This window comes from Chrysemys picta, chromosome 20 (genome assembly GCF_011386835.1).
Source record: "Chrysemys picta bellii isolate R12L10 chromosome 20, ASM1138683v2, whole genome shotgun sequence".
Classification (NCBI taxonomy): Eukaryota; Metazoa; Chordata; order Testudines; family Emydidae; genus Chrysemys; species Chrysemys picta.
The window spans coordinates 6,162,464-6,179,320 of NC_088810.1; the positions used below are offsets into that span (position 1 = coordinate 6,162,464).

Here is a 16,857-nt window from a genome sequence, read left to right on the forward strand (position 1 = left end):
TCCGTCCCAGTGACTGTGTGCGCAGCTCAGGCCGTCCCAGCACGTTCTGGTGGAAGTGAAGAGCGAGGGAAGGAGACGTTCCATCGAACCCGCTCCTGCTCCTGGGTACAACACGGGGCCTGGCTGCGGGGGCCGAGTGGAGGGGGGGTGAGGAGCCTGGCTGGGGGGGGGGGGGGGAGGGGGCTGGGTGGAGGTGGGCAAGAGACTTGACTCGGGGGGGGGCGAGGGGCACTGCTGGGGGGGGCACTGGTTGGGGGGGACTTGCAGCTCGGTGGGGGGCCCTAACCGGAGTGGGTTGAGGCCCCACTACCCCAACCCAGTCCTCGCTTTAACCCTGCCCGAGGCCCCTGCCTCCCTCTGCGCCCCACGTGACCGGGTGGGGGTTCAGTGGGGACCTGCGTGGCCCTGTCACCAGGCGCAGGCCCATGGGTGCCCAGGCCCGGGCCCCGCAGCGCCAGAAGTGGGGGGCTGCGGAGTTCAGCCGTCATCAGCCTTGCAGACATCAACCCACCAGCACCGCAGTTGCTTTATACTCAAATCAATCACTGGTGGAGCTGGGCCCATCCATCAGTGACACTAGAGGGAACTGGGCCCCTCCATCAGTGTCACTAGGGGCCGTCGCCCAGTGTCACAGACACTCCCCAGAGCACGGCAGGGAGAAGCCAGGGCGCGCACAAGGGCAGGAGCAGAGCAGGGGTAGAACCCAGGAGTCCTGACTCCAGCCCTGCCCCGCACACAGCTGAGTCCCACTTCCATCCACAGGACTCGAAGGTGCGTGAGAGAAGGCGGAGATGACCCCATCCGGGCTGAAGGCGGTGGTGCGCGAGAGTGAGTGCAGAGCTGGGGGGTCTGAGCCCGGTTGGGGGCAGAATCCAGTCGGGTGTGGGTGTGGAGGAACAGGACCCAGTTGGGGGGCCCTGGGAGGGCAGGGCGGGGCGCTTATGGGGGTGTCGCACCCTCGGGGAGGATTAGGAGTCAGTCAGAGCAGAAAGAACAGGAGTACTTGTGGCATCTTAGAGACTAATAAGTTTCTTAGAGCATAAGCTTTCGTGGGTTACAGACTAACACGGCTGCTACTCTGAAACCAGTCAGAGCAGAGAGCTCCTCCTCCCCCCGCCTGCCTGTCACACACCAGGAGGGTGTCTGCCCCACCCCCAAGGGCTGCCCTCTCCCATAGGAGCTGCACTTTGGGGGGAATCATCGTCATCTCTTTCCATCGGGGTGACTCCCGCCAGGGCCGGTGCAAGGATATTTTGCGCCCTAGGCAAAACTTCCACCTTGCACCCCCTCTCCTCCCCCGACCGCCTCTGAAAACTAGTAAACTTAGCGTTATAAACAGCCTGTCAGAACGGGTAAAGCTGCACATGAGGAGAAAAATGACGTCAGAGCCACTTTGTACCGTAGTGAAGCAGTACGCTTCTGCCCGGCCGCAACGCAGAGCTGGCGTAGGCTATAGCTGTAATGTAGGAGAGAACAAGTTAAAGCCTTACACCTGATCAGCATGGCCTCCGCTGCCTTGTGCATGCTGGACTCTGAGGGGTTAGTTGCTATGTGTTAGTCATTGTCTTCTGGCAACACCCTGCCCCGCTGTGTGGGCTGTGTTACTTCAGAAGCCCAAGCCACTGCTGAATCTCCAGCCCCAGCTGCAGTGGACGGGGCCTGTGGCTAAATCCAGACCACAGGCCTGGGGTTTAAAAGACCCTTGGAAAGTGGATTCAGTTCAGATGTTCTATGGTTGCCCCCAGAACTGGGACAGAGCAAAAGTGGCCCACAGCTCAGGACCGCCGGTGGTGCTAATAACCCTTAGCTCTTCTCTTAGTTTTTCCTCAGTAAATCGCACAATTAGGAGGGCCTGACACGTGACTTTTGAATACTTGGGCTGGGCCATACTGCCCCGGTTCAAGAGGGGTCTCTGAACAGGAATAGCAGGGGGCTGCAGGTCAGGAGTGAGGGGCATCTGCAGAGCCGTGACGGAGGGAACCCAGGACTGGAATAGCTGCGGGTCAGGAGTGAGGAGCTCTGGCAGAGCTGGTGGGGACAGACCAGGATTGGCATAGCAGGGGGCTGCAGTAAAGGGCACTGGCGGAACTGGGAGCGGGTGGGATCCAAGGGCTGGGATAGCGGGGGCTGAGGACAGGAATGAGGGGCATCTGCAGAGGTGTGAGATGGGGAACCCAGGACTGGAATAGCTGCGGTTCAAGAGTGAGGAGCACTGGCAGAGCTGGTGGGGGACAGACCAGGGCTGGGATAGCAGGGAGCTGCAGACAGGAGTGAGGGGCACTGGCAGAGCTGGGAATGGGAGGGAGGCCAGGGCTGGGGTAGCAGGGGGCTCCAGTCAGTAGTGAGGGACACTGGCACAGCTGGTGGGGGCAGCCCAGGGCTGGTGTGAGGGGCCGTAGCTGCAGTTCAGGGTTGAAATGCCTGTATTATGGTAGGACCCAGGAGCCCAAGTCATGGATCAAGGCCCCATTTTGCAAGGCGTTGTACATTATTCATTAGGTGCATTATGGTAGCGCCCAGGAGTGCCAGTCATGGGTCAGGGTACCATTCTGCTGGGCATAACAAAAAGATGGTGCTTGGCCCGAAGAGCTGACTATCTAATTGCTTAGCTTGGCCGTGGAAGGTGCTGAGGAGACAGGCCGGCAGTTCCCTGAGCGGGGCATGCCTTGGAGGGATTCTTTGTGTAGAACTCAGGATTTGAAGTCTTTGTCGTGTTGTCGTCCCCCACACACAGTAGAGGGTCCCTGGATCCCCTCCAGTCAAGAGGTGCTGGACAGGATCTGTTCTCTTGCTGCACGGGGCCAGATCCTTAGTTCAGCTGCGCTCGTATCCAGCCTGGCAGAAAGGAAGGGGGATCAGAGCCATGGCCCATCTAACCTGCCCCCCCTCTACGATTGCTGACTGGGGGCTCTGCTAGGAGCACATCACTAGCTGGCCTGAGAGCGGCCTCTGAGCCACTTCCCCAAGGGGTCCTTCCACCAGTCAGTGGGTCCTGGCTCAGGGCACAGCCGTCCCATCCAATCCCCACCACTAATCCCCATCTCTTTCCCTCGCAGAGATCCTCAGCGTTGTCTTTCGCAGCGTGAAGAAGGAAGGAAAATGGAAGGTAAGCAGGCCGGGCCTGCTGCCCTGGTGTTCCCCTGGGGATATGCTGTATCCATATATCGTGCTCCTTCCCCTCCAGCTTCTTGGGATTCATTAGGACCCTGAGGTTTTCCAGGCTGGATCAGATCCCTGCTCTGTCTAGCCGATCATCCGCCCCCAGCTAGGCTTGGGTATGTCTGCCTTCCCGCTGCGCTGGATCAGACCCAGCTGGTCCAGCTAGCCCCATATCTCCCCCCACACACACCGGATCAGACCACTGGGCCCAGTGAGTCAGCCTGGGTGGGAGGAGGAGCAGGAAAGCGCCAAGCATGGGGGCAGCATGCACCATTGGGCAGGCAGGTTATTGAGCCCCCGGCATGGACTGGGCTGGGGTGTGTGGAGCAGTGGGCTTGGCCGGTGCGGCAGAGGGAGCACAGGGGACTAGGTTTCCCAGTGGCTGGATCTGGTGCAGCGGGATGCTGGGCTGCACGGAGCAATGGGTTCATTCGGCACGGCAGGAAGGGAGTAGAGATGTTGGGCCGATGGCCTACAGGGCTTTCCTAGGGGAACACGGAGACTCCCCTCGTTCCATTTCTCTGTGCCCTGATCCTGGTTCTGTCCGAGGGCTGGGGAGCGGGTATCTGGTGGATCAGAGGAGGGCACTGGGAGCTAGGACTCCTGGGTTCTGTCCCTGCCTCTTGCACTCACCCTGTCACCTGGGCCAAGAGGCTGATCTCCTCCAATCTAGGAGGATGGAACCATTCTGAATGGCCGGGTGTCCCAGGTTTGTCTCTGACATCTCGTACCAGCCACTCTGCTCGGAGCCGCTCTCCTTGTCGCTCCTCACACAGTCCTTAGCACGGTCAGCTCAGCCAAGTGCAGGCTTGGTAACGGCCCTGCCGCTCTGCTGTGGAAGGGCTGGGCCGGGAGCCGTCGGCTCTGCCGTTAGCAGTCGCTCTGCTCCCTTGGCTGTTCCGTGGATGATGATGGTGGGCGGCTGGGCTCAGGGCAGTGACTAGCTCGTCCGAAGCGGCGCGCTCCCCTCTCGCTACCCCAGGTGCTGATCATGGACCACCCCAGCACACGCATCCTTTCATCGTGCTGCAAGATGTCCGACATCGTGGACGAAGGCATCGCGCGTGAGTGGCCCCTCCCTCCCGTCTGCTCCCCCCACCAGGGCTCCCCTCCCCCTTGGATACACCTCACAGTCGGGGAGTTGACTTGTCTACATTCACGTTTGCATCTAGTTTCCCCCTTTTGCAGCCCCCTAGATGCCCTCCTTGCTATTGGTACCTTCCCAGCCAGATCTAGTTCCCTTAGCCCGGCGCTTTCAGCCCCTGGAGCCTCTTCACCGCTTTTCTCAGACCCCTGTTAACTCCTCGCTGCTCCTCCCCCATGCTGCGGGCAGGGTCCTGGCAGGAGAGGGGGAATGCTGGCTCCCTGCTCCAGGGTGGAGGAGCCCTGGGGTTGAGGGGCACAGAGCTGAGCCAGCGCTCTAGGGGGCTGTCCCCAGCACAGTATAGAGGGACGTTCCCTCCCTGCTCCGTACTGGGGCAGCATCGCAGCCCATGGCCCCACATCAAAGCTGCTGCTGCATTGTAGCCTGTGGAACCCCTCAGCCTGCTGCCAGCGAACATCCCTGTTCCCCTTGGCTTCCCCTCCCCCTATCCCGGTGGAGAGAGGCTGGGGCGGGTGGCTAGGACCCACTGACCCGCGCCCAATGTCTGCTCTCTCCTAGTTGTAGAAGATATTAACAAGCGCCGGGAGCCAATCCCCAGCCTGGAGGCCATCTACCTGCTCAGCCCTGTGGAGAAGGTAGGAGCTCGGGCCTGGGGCAGCTGGATGGGGAGCAGGGGAGACCCCGGGGCAGCACCTAGTGCAGCCTGGAGGTGACGCCGTTCGGGGGGATGCGCAGCACAAGGTCAGGATGGGAATGGGGCCAGTAGGGGCTTCCAAAGAGGCTGTTTCCCCGGAGCTGGGCTTCGTGTTCTTTGCCACGTGAGGCACAGACTGTCCCCCAGACCTCTCCGCAGTGCAGTCCCGTGGGGGTTGGATGGGAAGGTGCAGCAGGCGGAGAGAGGCAACCTCGGCTAGGCTGACCAGATAGCAAGTGTGAAAAACCGGGACAGGTGTTGGGGGGTAACAGGAGCCTATAGAAGGGAAAAAACTAAATATTGCGACTGTCCCTATAAAATCGGGACATCTGGTCACCCTAAGTCCTCAGCTGAGACTCAAAGGGAAGGAGAATCGCTGAGGCAGAGGCTCAGGTGGCAGGGGCTGTGGGGGAGGAGGCTCCTGCGTCTGCAGCAGGGAGGCCAGTGGAGGGAGACCAGGGGCAGGGGGGTGAAAACCAGCCCACCTCCCGATGGCATCATGCTGGGCCCTGAGTCCCCAGGGGCTGGGCATGGGCTGGGCCCTTCGGGCAGCAGGGCGGGGCCTTGGCTGGTGCTGACAACCCCTCCTCTCCCCCCTTTGCAGTCGGTGCAGGCTCTGATCGATGACTTCCAGGGCACCCCCACCTTCACCTACAAGGCAGCTCACGTCTTCTTCCTCAGCCGTGAGTATCGGGGGGCAGGGAATCCCCCTGCCGGGAGCCTGGCCAGCGGCACACTGGAGCCTGGGGGTGGGGGGGTCTCTCTCTGCCGGCAGGCCAGTGCGCAGCACCCTGATTACGCTCTGCCCTCCTGCAGGGGGATGCAGACCCAGCAGGCCAGACCGAACGACCCCACTGATCCCTTCCCCCACTTCTCCCCCATGGGCCTGCCTCCAGCCAGCACAGCTCACAGACACCTGCAGCGTGCGCCCAGAAAGGCGGCCTCTGGCTACCATTCCCAGCATGCATTGCTCCATCAGTCCCAACTGGGGTTTGGGAATGGTATACCCAGAATACCCAGTGTGTCAAGGTCACATCTGCTTCTCCCCATTACAGCCCAAGTCCCTGTTCCTCCTTGTGCATCATGCTGAGTTGTACACTCCAGTCACTTCCCCCTGCGGTGGGCTGAGGGCAGGGTGTGAGAAAGGGACCGCGTAGGAGAGATTGTGCCCCCGCCCTCCTCGCTGCTGATGCTGCAGAAGCCGAGAACCCGGCGTGACTCTGGTTCAGGGGGATTGGACTCATAGTTGACTCCTGTGTGGCCCTGCTGACCTGCCTAGGTTCCCCACAGGTGTGCAGCACTACTGCCCCTGCTGTGCCCGTCCTGGCCCCGTCCGTGGGGGCTGGCGCTGTGCTGGGGGCCCTGAGCCCTGTGCCTGTCACCCCCACCCACTGCCTTTGCCTTGCAGCGTGTCCTGACCCTCTGTTCAACAAGCTGCGGAAGTCACAGATCACCAAGGCCATCAAAACCCTCATGGAGATCAACATGGCCTTCCTGCCCTATGAGAGCCAGGTGAGGGGTGACCGGGCTTTGGAGGAGCAGGGCCGCAGGGCAGACGGTGACGTACGACACCCCACCCTTAGTGTTCCACATGGCTTGGGGCGGGGACACCTTTCCCTTCTAGGGCCCTGGGTTTGACGCCAGCACAGGGCAGCAGGGACTAGCCGGCTGCTCACACCCTGTGAGACGTGGAATCGCTAGCTTGGATGTATGAGGGAGGAGGGCGCTGCCTCCCTGGCTTTACCAGCTCTTACTGACGGTTTATAACAGGCCTGCAAGACAGCCCGCACACGCCTGCCCTTTGCCCAACCACGCCATCTCCTCCTTGTGTCGTCAGTGGATTTCCCTCCTCATGCCCCTGAGGGGCAGGGCTGTGTTGTCAGTCCCATTGCATTGATGGGGAAACTGAGGCACAGAGACATGAGCCTGGTCTACACCCAAAAGCTTTGTTGGTACGGGTTTGTTACGGGGACATGAGAGAAAAAATCCCCCCTGTAACTAATGCAGCTGTGCTGGCAGAACCCCTGGGTAGAGGCTGTTACGCTGGCAAAGCAGTCCTTTCGCCACTGTAGCTTATTTCATCTGGGCACTGGTGCCAGCTGTGCCAAGAGATGCTTTGGCTGGTATAAGCTGAGTGTGCCTCAGGAGGCTTTGCTGGCTCACCCGTCCCGTTGCACCAGCAAACCCTTCGTGGGCCGATACTGTTTTATTGGTGTCCAAGCACGTTTTCCCCAATGGCTCGTTCTGTTCATCCAGTGAAATAAGCGACAGCGGCAGACGCGCATTGATGCCGGGTTTGCCTGTGGCTACGCTGGGGCTTTTGCCAGACTAGAAACATGTCCAAGCCCCCTCCCCCAACATTGCCTTCTCCAGGGCAGAGACACACCCCTGCAGCTCAGTAAGGACCTGAATCCGGGGCGTCTTCATCCCAGGCTGGTGCATGAATCTCTGGGCCGCTGTCCCTCTACCACAACAGGAGTGGCTCTGGCGAAGGGATCTCTCCCTCACTAGGGGCTCGTTCCGGCTCCGCCAGGCTGGCCTGGTCCAACAGCGCATCTTAGGGGTGCGGTATGGGGCACAGCTGGCCTGGCTGCCAGCACTTGGCACCAGGGTCTGATCTCTGCTCCCCCCGCCCCCCAGGTGTACTCCCTGGACAGGCCACAGACCTTCCACATCTGGTTCAGCCCCTGCTCCGCCTGGGAAAGGAACAAGGACCTGGAGATCCTGGCAGAGCAGATTGCTTCGTTGTGTGAAACCCTGGAGGAGTACCCAGCCATCCGCTACAGGGAGTGAGTGTGCCCGGGGGGAGGGGTACCCAGCCATCCGCTACAGGAAGTGAGTGTGCCCAGCGGGAGGGGTACCCAGCCATCAGCTACAGGAAGTGAGTGTGCCCGGGGGGAGGGGTACCCAGCCATCAGCTACAGGAAGTGAGTGTGCCCGGGGGGAGGGGTACTCGGCCATCCACTAGAGGAAGTGAGTGTGCCCGGGAGGAGGGGTACCCAGTTATCCCTTATAGGAATTGAGTGTGCCATGGGGAGGTACCCAGCCATCCGCTACAGGAAGTGAGTGTGCCCAGAGGGAGACGGTTACCTGGTCATCTCCTACAGGAAGTGCGTGTGCTCCTGGGGGAGGAGCTGTTTCTACCCACAGGGTTTGTCTTTGCTGCAGGGACCATGAAAATAACTTCCACCTGGCGCATGCTGTACTGGCCAAACTCAAGGTGTTCAAGGCATACAAGCCCAGCATGGGAGAGGTGAGCGAGCTGTGCCGGCCACGCCCTCACCATGGGACAGAGCCGCGGGGGGAGGGGGAGTACATGAGAAGTAGAAGGAAGGAGGAGTGATTTAGAACCTACTCGGAGATCCTGGCGGGGGGAGGGGTGGGGTCTAGACCCCCTTGGAGATCCTGAGGGCTCGGGAGAACAATAACATTCCCTGTGTGGTTGAACTAACGGCCCCAGCCCTTCTCTAACAGTGGCCGTGGGTGGATCACAAAGTGCTCTACAAAGGCCAGTGTCCTTATCCCCTCTCTACGGATGGGGAAACCGAGGCACCGACTGGGGAAGTGTGTGCCCAGCACAATTTCTGTTTATAAACAGGGCAGTTCGGTCACAGAAGTAAGCTTTGCATACAGAGCCTCTTCCACACCTGGACACTCCTGTCTGTGTGTGCTCCTTCACCCACCACCGTGGTATCGGAACTCATTAATGAATTCACCCTCCCAGGGGAGGCAGGGGGGCCTGTGTTACAGATGGGAAACTGAGGCATGCAGGGAGTCTGTCAGAGCAGGAGTAGAACCCAGCTCTCCCGAGCCTTAGCCACAAGTCAGCCCTGACCCAGCTCCTGCCGTCCCCGTCCCACCCCCAGCAGAGGGGAGCTGCAAACCCACCCTGCCCTGGATTCTCGCATGGGAAACCCCAGTGGCTCCTGTCTCCCTAGGAGAAGCAAAGTGATGTAAAATCCAAGGCCTGCCCAGATCTCTCCCTCCTGTTGCTTCTGCTCTTGCTTCCAGCCTTTGCCGAGCTGCTGGGAGACTGTGCACCTGTGACCAACTGGGAATGTTTGTAATATCTTTTATGAAGCCGATGCGTGCCTCGGTTTCCCCTATATGTTTCATGGCTTCTCTGGTGGGGCGTGGGGGAAGGACTCTCAGGGAAGATAAGAATCATGGTGTGGGGGGCTGTCACATCCCTGTCTTGGTGAAATGAAGAGAATCCAACCCAGATCAGCCTGGGGGCCAGAAAGACCATGACATCTCCAATGGCTCCTGGCTGGACGCTCCCAGCAGGGAATCGGAGCAGGGGCCCCAGCTCGAGAACACAGGGTTGGGAAGGTTTGAGCTGGGGGATAAGTGGGGGAAGCTGGGAGCTCTCGCCTGAGAACTGACCAAGGTCAGACTGAGGCCTGGCCTACAGGAGGCAATTGCCTCGCTCGGGGGTATGAGAAAGGCGGCGTCACTGAAGCGGCGCAGCTGCAGGGGTTTACATGTAGACAGGCCCTGAGCGAGAGACCAGGAGCCTGAAAACAGGTCTCGCTGCAGCTCGGCCGGGCTCTGGGCTGACCAGAACGGCCTCTTGCTTTAACCTTCAGTGGGCTGGGCTGCCCGGGCTGGGGTCCAGGTGCCTAAGAAACCCGACTGTTCTGACAACGCCCTGTCCGGGTGACAACAGAGTGGCCCTGTCACCCGGGCTGAGTGGCGTCGGGCCCTGCGGAGTGGACGGGTCTGTCCCAGGGTCTGTCTCAGATGGACTCGCTGGGCAGGGCTCACGGGGTGAAGCCCAGCGGTTCGGTCTCAGGAGGTGGAAGGCCGTACAGCTTGTCCTGGAGGAAGAGAGAGACCTGTTGGGGTCTGGCACAGCAAAGGGCTTCCTCCCAGAGACTTCCCCAGCTGAGGCCCTGGCACCGACCCTGCGGATCCATGAGCGCACCTCTCCGCTCTACTTTCCCATCCACCGAGGCAAAGTTGCCTAGTGGCTAGAGCCCTGGACTGGGACGGGAGACCGGGGTTCTATTCCCAATTGGGTGACCTTGGGCAAGTCACCCCTCTTATTTGTGCCTCAGTTTCCCCATCTGTAAAATGGGGATAATGATACCAGTCTCGGGCAGGGGGGCCCCCTCTGGGATAGCTGGCTGCCATGGCACAGAGGCTCTGTAACTCACAGCTGGCAGCACAGGCCTGCCTCCAGAGGGGAGCCTGGCACACACCTGGCTGCCCAAACCATCTACCCAGGGAAGGGATTGACAGCATGCTTGTTAACCACCGGAGCTACTTGCTGCAGCAGAGATGGCTCCAGCCTGCAGCCCCCGTCTGATCTGTGCTATTCTCAGGAGCTGAGAGCGGCGCTGGGGAGGGCAAAGTCCTGCTCCGTGCACACCCTGCTCCTCTGAGCCCCCCCAGGGATATTCCTGAGACTCTTGCCAAGCCTCCCTGTCACAGGTGTCAGCACTGTCCCTATGTTACACGGGGGAAACTGAGGCATGGAGCAGCGTGCCACGAGTAGGTGGCAAAGGCAGGAATAGGAGCCAGGAGTCCAGACAGCACGCCCACCGCAGGACCGGGAGTGCTGACTCAAGCCCCTGCTCTCAATGCAGTGCTGGCTCCATGCCGCACAATCCCAGCTGGCCAGTCCAGTGTGCCCCCGCCTTGCCAGCTGGCGCAGAACCCCAGGGACTCTTGTAGCATGGCCTCTAGCAGTCAGGTCTCCAAAGCCACCCAGCCCACGGTCATGGCACCATGGGGCCTTATCTGCACTAGTCCCTCTTGCCTTGATGTTTCCCAGCTGCCAGCCCTGAGGGATAGCTAGCCCAGGCAGTGCTGTGGCACTCACCAGTGCACTAAGCGCCCCTCTGCTCTGGGGGGGTGACCTGGTGGTTACGCCAGCCCCCATCTGCACTCGGGGTTCCCTCCAGCCGAGCTGAACTGGCAAAGGTGTGAGCAGAGTCCGGGAGGGGCGCTGGGCATAGCAACCCACCCAGGCTGGGTAGTGCTGGAGAGGAATGATGGTGCCAGTTCTGGGTTCATGTCCCTGCTCTGCCACAGACTTCCTGTGTGACCTTGGGTGAGTCACCCAGCCCTTCTGGGCCTCCATCCCCCTCTGCAATAGGGTGACAGCCCTTCCTAGCCCCACGTGCATAGTGGTGAGGTCCAGATACTCCTCCAAGAGAGGCGCTCCCCCGTCAGCCTCAACCTATTTACCCAGAGGCTGTGGAGACCAAGTGTGGCTGAAAATCGGGCTACGTACTGAGGTGGGACAGTTGGGGAAGCGTCAGGGGCTGTACGTCCCCGGCCCCCCTGACTGTCTGTGCTACCCAGCGAAGAGCAGACGCAGCCCCTTGCTGAGGTGCTCCTGGGTGGACTTGAGTTCCACTGGAGCTGCTGGAGCCAGTTTCAGAGCCATCTGCCATGGGAGCGCAGGGCTGGTCTCCTATCGCCACCTGCTGTGCTAAGAGGGCAGTGCATGCTGATCAGGCAGGGAGCGGGGTCTGGGCCAGCCCCCCCCCGCCCCCCCATGATGTGGGTCTGAGATGCTGACCATTTGAGTGGTCTCTGTCCAGTTGGATGCTGGGGGGGCCACCCAGGCTGGGAGTGGGGAGCTAAAGCCTCATATGGGGTCCCAGCTCAGATGCAAGGTGGGACATAGGGATAACGTCCCATTGTCCCCCTCTGGGACCTTATATCAAAGAGTCTCTGGGCCTGGTGTTGTTTAACAATAGACTAGCCAGGGCCTTCTGGTGTAGTTCCCCCGCTCCCCACGCAGCATATGGGGCAGGGCGCAGTCGGGGGGCTGCCTTGTAAGGGGCACGCTCCCATTGGTGGAGAGGCACGAGCAGAGAGCGTGCTTGGGGGAGTGGCCATTGCTATTTGCACGAGGGGCAGGTGGCCTGTCCCTGCAGGGGGCGTTGCAGCGCAGCTGGGTGGGGAGCTCTCCCTGCCGGTCAGGGCGGGACCCCAGGGCATGTCCCAGCTAGCTTGGGGGGTGTCTCCTGGCTTCCCCTGGGGTTGGGGGCTGGGCCGCAGAGAGGGCGGGTGGTGAAGTTTCAGGCCCACCAGGGCCCATTGGATTGTGCCGTGTAAGCCAGGCCAGGAACCATCCGCCGGAGCAGGGGGTGACGGGTCTCTCTCTCCTTTGCCCCAGGGCCCTGACAAAGCCCGCTCTCAGCTGTTGATCGTGGACCGGAACTTCGACCTCGTGTCCCCACTGCTGCATGAGCTCACCTTCCAGGCCATGGCCTACGACCTGCTCAGGATCGAAAAGAACACCTACAGGTAGGGCCTGGCTGCCAGCAGGGGGCGCCCCGCACTCCTCAGGCGGGCTCGGGGGGTGGGACCCAGGCACCTGCACTGCTCTGTAGCTCCCACGCTCGGAGGAGGGGTGTCGCAGCCTGACCCCATCCCCCCTCCGCAGGTACGAGACAACGGGCACCAGCGACTCGCGGGAGAAAGAGGCGCTGCTGGATGATGATGACGAACTCTGGGTGCAGCTACGCCACCTGCACATCGCTGACGTCTCCAAGTGAGCGCGCTCAGCCCTGCCCCTGACACGCCCCTCTGTGCCCCGTCCGTCCCCCCGGATATGCCCCTCCTTGCCCCACCCAGGGCCGGGACCCATCCGCCCCCGCCCCCCCCCCCCCTCCGGACACACCACTTTGTGCCCCACCCAATGCCTAGTGCCGGGACTCGCTACCCCCCCCTTCGGAACACCTCTCCCCTCCCCGCCCAGTGCCAGGACCCCCTACCCCCACTTTGGCACAGCCCTCTCCTCCCCGCCCACTGCCAGGACCTCCCCCTCGGACAGACCTCTCCCACCCAGTGCCAGGACAGCCCACCCCGTTGACACACCCCCTCTTTTCCAGTGCTGGGACTTCCTCCATCCTCCCCTTCAGACACAGCCCTCCCCACCCTGGGGCCCCCTCGGATACACCCCTCCCCTTTCCTTCCCACCCAGTGCTGGAACCCCACTCCCCCTTGGATACACTCCTCTCCGACCCAGTGCAAGGACACCCCCCAGCAACACACCCCTCTCCTGCTCAGTGCCAGGACTCCCCCTCCCCCTCCCACCCAGTGCTGGGGCCTGTCCCTCAGACCCCCTGGACCCAGCCCCTCTCCCCAAAGGACCCCTGAGTGCTCCCTTCCAGAGCAACTGTCTGCATTTCGTCTCGGGGATCCCCCTGGACACTGTCTTCCCCTGACCCCAGGATCTCCCCAGGCACCTCACAGCCCCTTGAGTGAGTCCCTCACCGACCTCCTGCTGGACCTGCCGCTGCCCCCAGGTCCCCCGTCCCCCCCGCATCAGGGCACCAGGAGCCCCCAGAGGTGCACTGAACTCTGCCTTGGGGTAACTTGGGAAGAGTCCCCCCCCGCCCCATCTGAGGCTCTCGAGGCAGAGAACCGTGGTGCCCGTGGGGTGGGGGCTCCATCCCCTGTAGCATGGGACAGGGCACCCCCTACCTCTAAGGCAGTGCCTGGCTCCGGCCTGACCCCTCTCCCTGCTGCAGGAAGGTGACGGAGCTGCTGCGCACCTTCTGTGAGAGCAAGAGGCTGACCACGGACGAGGTGCGGTGGGGGCTGGGAGGGGGAGCGATTGGGGAGTCTGGGATGGGGGGACCCATCCCACTGCCACTGATGGGGAGGGGAGGCTCCCTGCTGCCCTAGGAGGAGTTGGGGGGGGCTGTCCAATTGCTCCCAGGGTTTGCCTGTAAAGGGCTAAGAGGTGTATGTGGAGCCCCCTGCCCCCCAACCAGAGCTCTGGAGCTCCCCACGGTGAGGAGGGCAGAGGCCCATGGGGCAGGGTTAGAAAGCAGGGTCAGGGCCGCGCAGGGAGAGCTGCAGGGAGCCAACGCTGGCATCTCCCTGGCCCGCTGCCGCTTTACACCTCAAGGGGCACTCGGGTTGCGGGGCTCCCGTCTCATTCCAGCTGGCCTGGGAAGAGTAGGTCACATGTGGCCTGAGTGACCCACCCTGGCCCTGGCACGCGTGGTTGGGCTGCTGCGGCTGTCCCCAGGTGAGGCCTCTGCCTTACAGGGGGCTCTGTGTGCTGGGAGGGGCCAGGATCTCACCACCGCCTCCCTCCAGGCCGACATCGAGGACCTGTCCCAGATCCTGAAGAAGCTGCCCGAGTACCAGAGAGAGCTGAACAAGGTAACGGGGCTGGGACTGTTAGTGGGCAGGGGGCAGGGCATTCAGTGGGGCTGATGGGGGGGCAGGGTGCTCCGTGGGGCTGGTGAAGGACAGTAGGGACTCTCTGGGGGGCAGGGCACTCTGGGGCTCTCTGCTTTACTGCCTGATGAGAGCTGCTGACCTGTCCCGTCGGGCAGAGCCATTTCCCCCCAGGTGCTGTGTGGCACCATGGGCAGCAGCCTGCCCGTCAGTGCCCAGAGCTGCCATGTTAGCCGCAGCAATGGCAGCCCTTGGGTAACGCCCACGCCTTGCTGCTGCAGCTCTCAGGAGAGGGCCTTGGTGGGCTTCCAAACCAGCCCGTTGGAGCCACTCCTGGTGCCACTGGGCCACGTGCCAACAGAAAGCTCCTGGCCACTGGCACAGGTACCCCGACACCTGCTGGTCTCCAAGCCCCCAACCTCATGCTGACTAACAGAGAAGCCGTGGGCTGATTTGGAAGCTGCTCCCTCCTCCTGATCCTCCCCTCCAGCTGCCCCACTCCATCCCAGAGGTGGCTGCACTTCAGTGCTGGGCAAAACAATCCCTATATACTCGGCTTACACAGCCGATTGGGGCTGCTCCTCTGGCCAAGGGGCCCTCCTGGGGGGCTGGGGGTGCTCTGGACCAGCCGGTAATGCGGTGCCGCAGTAAACTCCCCTCTGTCCCGGTCTCTCCCCGCAGTACTCCACGCACCTGAACCTGGCCGAGCACTGCATGCGGCACTTCAAAGGGACGGTGGAGAAGCTGTGCAGCGTGGAGCAGGTGGGTCTGTGGGCAGAGCCTGTCTTGGGGCAGAGTCTGGCTCATGGACTCAGCCCAGAGAAAGGGGTCTCAGAGCCTCAGGCTCGCTGGAGCCAGGGCCAGCCCCCCCATGTAGCACTGCGGGTGCAGAAGGGGGACATGGGGCTCGGGTTACTCCCTGGGGGCCCGTTGCTCACCCCAGGGGGAGCTGACCCCGGGGAGGAGGGGGCCCTGGCACAGGGGGTAGGCGCCCTGTGGGTCGTGGGGCCATTGCGTCTCCCATCCTGCTGCGGGGCAGGAGGAAGCGGAGCAGCCTGACCTGGGCCTTGTGTGTGCGCCCCCCTCCCCCCTAGGACCTGGCCATGGGGACGGACGTGGACGGGAAGGTGATCAGGGACCCGATGAAGATCATCCTGCCCGTCCTGCTGGACCCCAGCGTGCAGGCCTACGACAAGATCCGCATCATCCTGCTCTACATCCTCCTGAAGAACGGTAACGCCACAGGCCTGCAGCCCATTGCCCAGGCCAGGGTGCCCTCATGTGGCTCCTCTGGCTGCCCAGTTGCCTGGCCAGGGGGCGCTGTGGAGTTGCCAGGCCTCCCCCTCTGCACTAAGCAGCAGTAGTAAATGGTTTGGGGGGTTGCCGTCCCTCCAGCTCAAGGCCTCGCAGCCTTAAGGACCCAGGCCTCGGCTCCGACACTGTACCTGACTGGCTGCAGATGGGGGAGCCCAGATCGGGGGAGGGGGACTCCCTCTGCACTGCCAGGGGGCGCTAGAGAGACCCCTGCCCCCAGCGCCCGAGAGAACCTCTGGAGGGAGGGAAGAGCATCAAGAACCTAAATTCAGTCATTAACTGCGTGGGGTCTAGTGGGTTAGAGGGGGGCTGGGAGCCAGGACTCCTGGGTTCTACCCCCAGCTCTGGGAGGGGTGGGAAGAGCAGGATCTCAGGGTTTGATCAGGGAACTAGGACTCCTGGGCCACGGACTGAATGTGCCTGGGCTGTGGGTGCGTCCCAGGGGTGCTGGCGCTGACCTGTCTCTCCCCATGCAGGTGTGAGCATGGTGACCCTCGACAAACTGATCCAGTGTGCCAACGTCCAGCAGCTGAGCGGCATCATCGAGAACACGGACTTCCTGGACTTCTCCGTCATGCCTGGGGTAAGGGACTGGGGCCAGGGGCCAGCAGCTGTACCCATGGCCGGGGAGCCCAGGCCAACCTGGGGCTGCCCTCCATGGCAGTGACTACTCCCAGCACAGAGGTTGCCTCTGCCCCATACAGTGTGGTGACGCCCTCCCCCTATGAGGGTGACCCCCGAGTTACTCCCCATCTGGGGTGACCTTTTCTGCCCTGCAGAGGACCCTGGGGGTCAGGACCTCAGATCGCTGGGAGCTGGAGCTGGTGACCACTGCATGGGGTGGCCATGCGACTGTTCTCCCATCAGTCGCGCTCTCTCTCTCTCTCTCTCTCTCTCTCTCTCAGTGATCCATTCTGTTCTTTTCTCTGCCCCTCCCCTGCCAGCCCGGCTGGAGCGACTCAGGTAGGCTGCGCTCTCCCTGTCTGCCCCCATTCCCATCCCGCATCCCCTCCCTGCTGCCTCTCACCCACTCTCCCTTCCTCCCCCAGAGGGGGCAGCTGCGACCCGAGAGGAAGGTGCGGCCGGAGTCCACCTACCTGCTCTCCCGCTGGACCCCCAGGCTCAAGGACGTCATGGAGGTACCAGGCCTTGGGGGTGGGGGTCACACCTGGCAGGCTGGGCCCAAGAGGGAGGGGCTGGTTTGGGGTCAGCCATGTGTGGAGCCCTGCATATCCGTGCACCATTTCTGCGGATAGTCGATGGGTTGCAGATACAACCGGGTCGGGCTCTACTCCCCAGCAGTGCTTGGCCCGCGGCATCCGGCTCAGGCAGCCTGGGGGGCACAGCGCGCTCGGGGCCGCCGGCCAGCAGCCAGTGGCTGGGCGACAGGTCGGAGTCAGGGCTGCCCGACACCTACTCGCCTTGCCAC

General features: G+C 62.2%; 1 protein-coding gene and 1 long non-coding RNA gene across 3 annotated transcripts in view; one reads left to right on the forward strand and one right to left on the reverse strand.

Moving 5' to 3' along the window:
- The window catches only part of LOC135976848 (uncharacterized), a 1,653,704-nt gene that overhangs the window by 707,704 nt on the left and 929,143 nt on the right, over window positions 1–16,857 (reverse strand). The gene's annotated exons all lie outside the window — the stretch shown is intronic.
- LOC135976758 (syntaxin-binding protein 2-like) lies at window positions 4–16,817 on the forward strand. Of its 2 annotated transcripts, none has more exons than XM_065574086.1 (17): window positions 4–105; window positions 763–828; window positions 3,057–3,106; window positions 4,142–4,223; window positions 4,823–4,899; window positions 5,563–5,641; window positions 6,367–6,470; window positions 7,599–7,747; window positions 8,127–8,211; window positions 12,094–12,224; window positions 12,364–12,471; window positions 13,454–13,511; window positions 13,980–14,096; window positions 14,796–14,876; window positions 15,209–15,347; window positions 15,905–16,011; window positions 16,478–16,817. In XM_065574086.1, the coding sequence occupies exons 2-17, from the start codon at window positions 792–794 to the stop codon at window positions 16,682–16,684; spliced, it is 1,611 nt and encodes a 536-aa protein (XP_065430158.1). In that variant the 5' UTR covers window positions 4–105; window positions 763–791; the 3' UTR covers window positions 16,685–16,817. The 2 variants fall into 2 exon arrangements, with proteins under 2 accessions (XP_065430158.1, XP_065430159.1); XM_065574087.1 differs by having other exon boundaries at window positions 14,031–14,096; window positions 16,478–16,816.

What these genes read in the sequence shown, in the direction of transcription:
- LOC135976758 (XM_065574086.1), top strand. Translation starts at nt 792, where the DNA reads ATGACCCCATCCGGGCTGAAGGCGGTGGTGCGCGAGA. An exon ending in AGAAGGAAGGAAAATGGAAG is followed by an intron (nt 3,107 to 4,141) that starts GTAAGCAGGCCG and finishes TCGCTACCCCAG; the next exon opens with GTGCTGATCATGGACCACCC. An exon ending in TCACGTCTTCTTCCTCAGCC is followed by an intron (nt 5,642 to 6,366) that starts GTGAGTATCGGG and finishes TTTGCCTTGCAG; the next exon opens with CGTGTCCTGACCCTCTGTTC.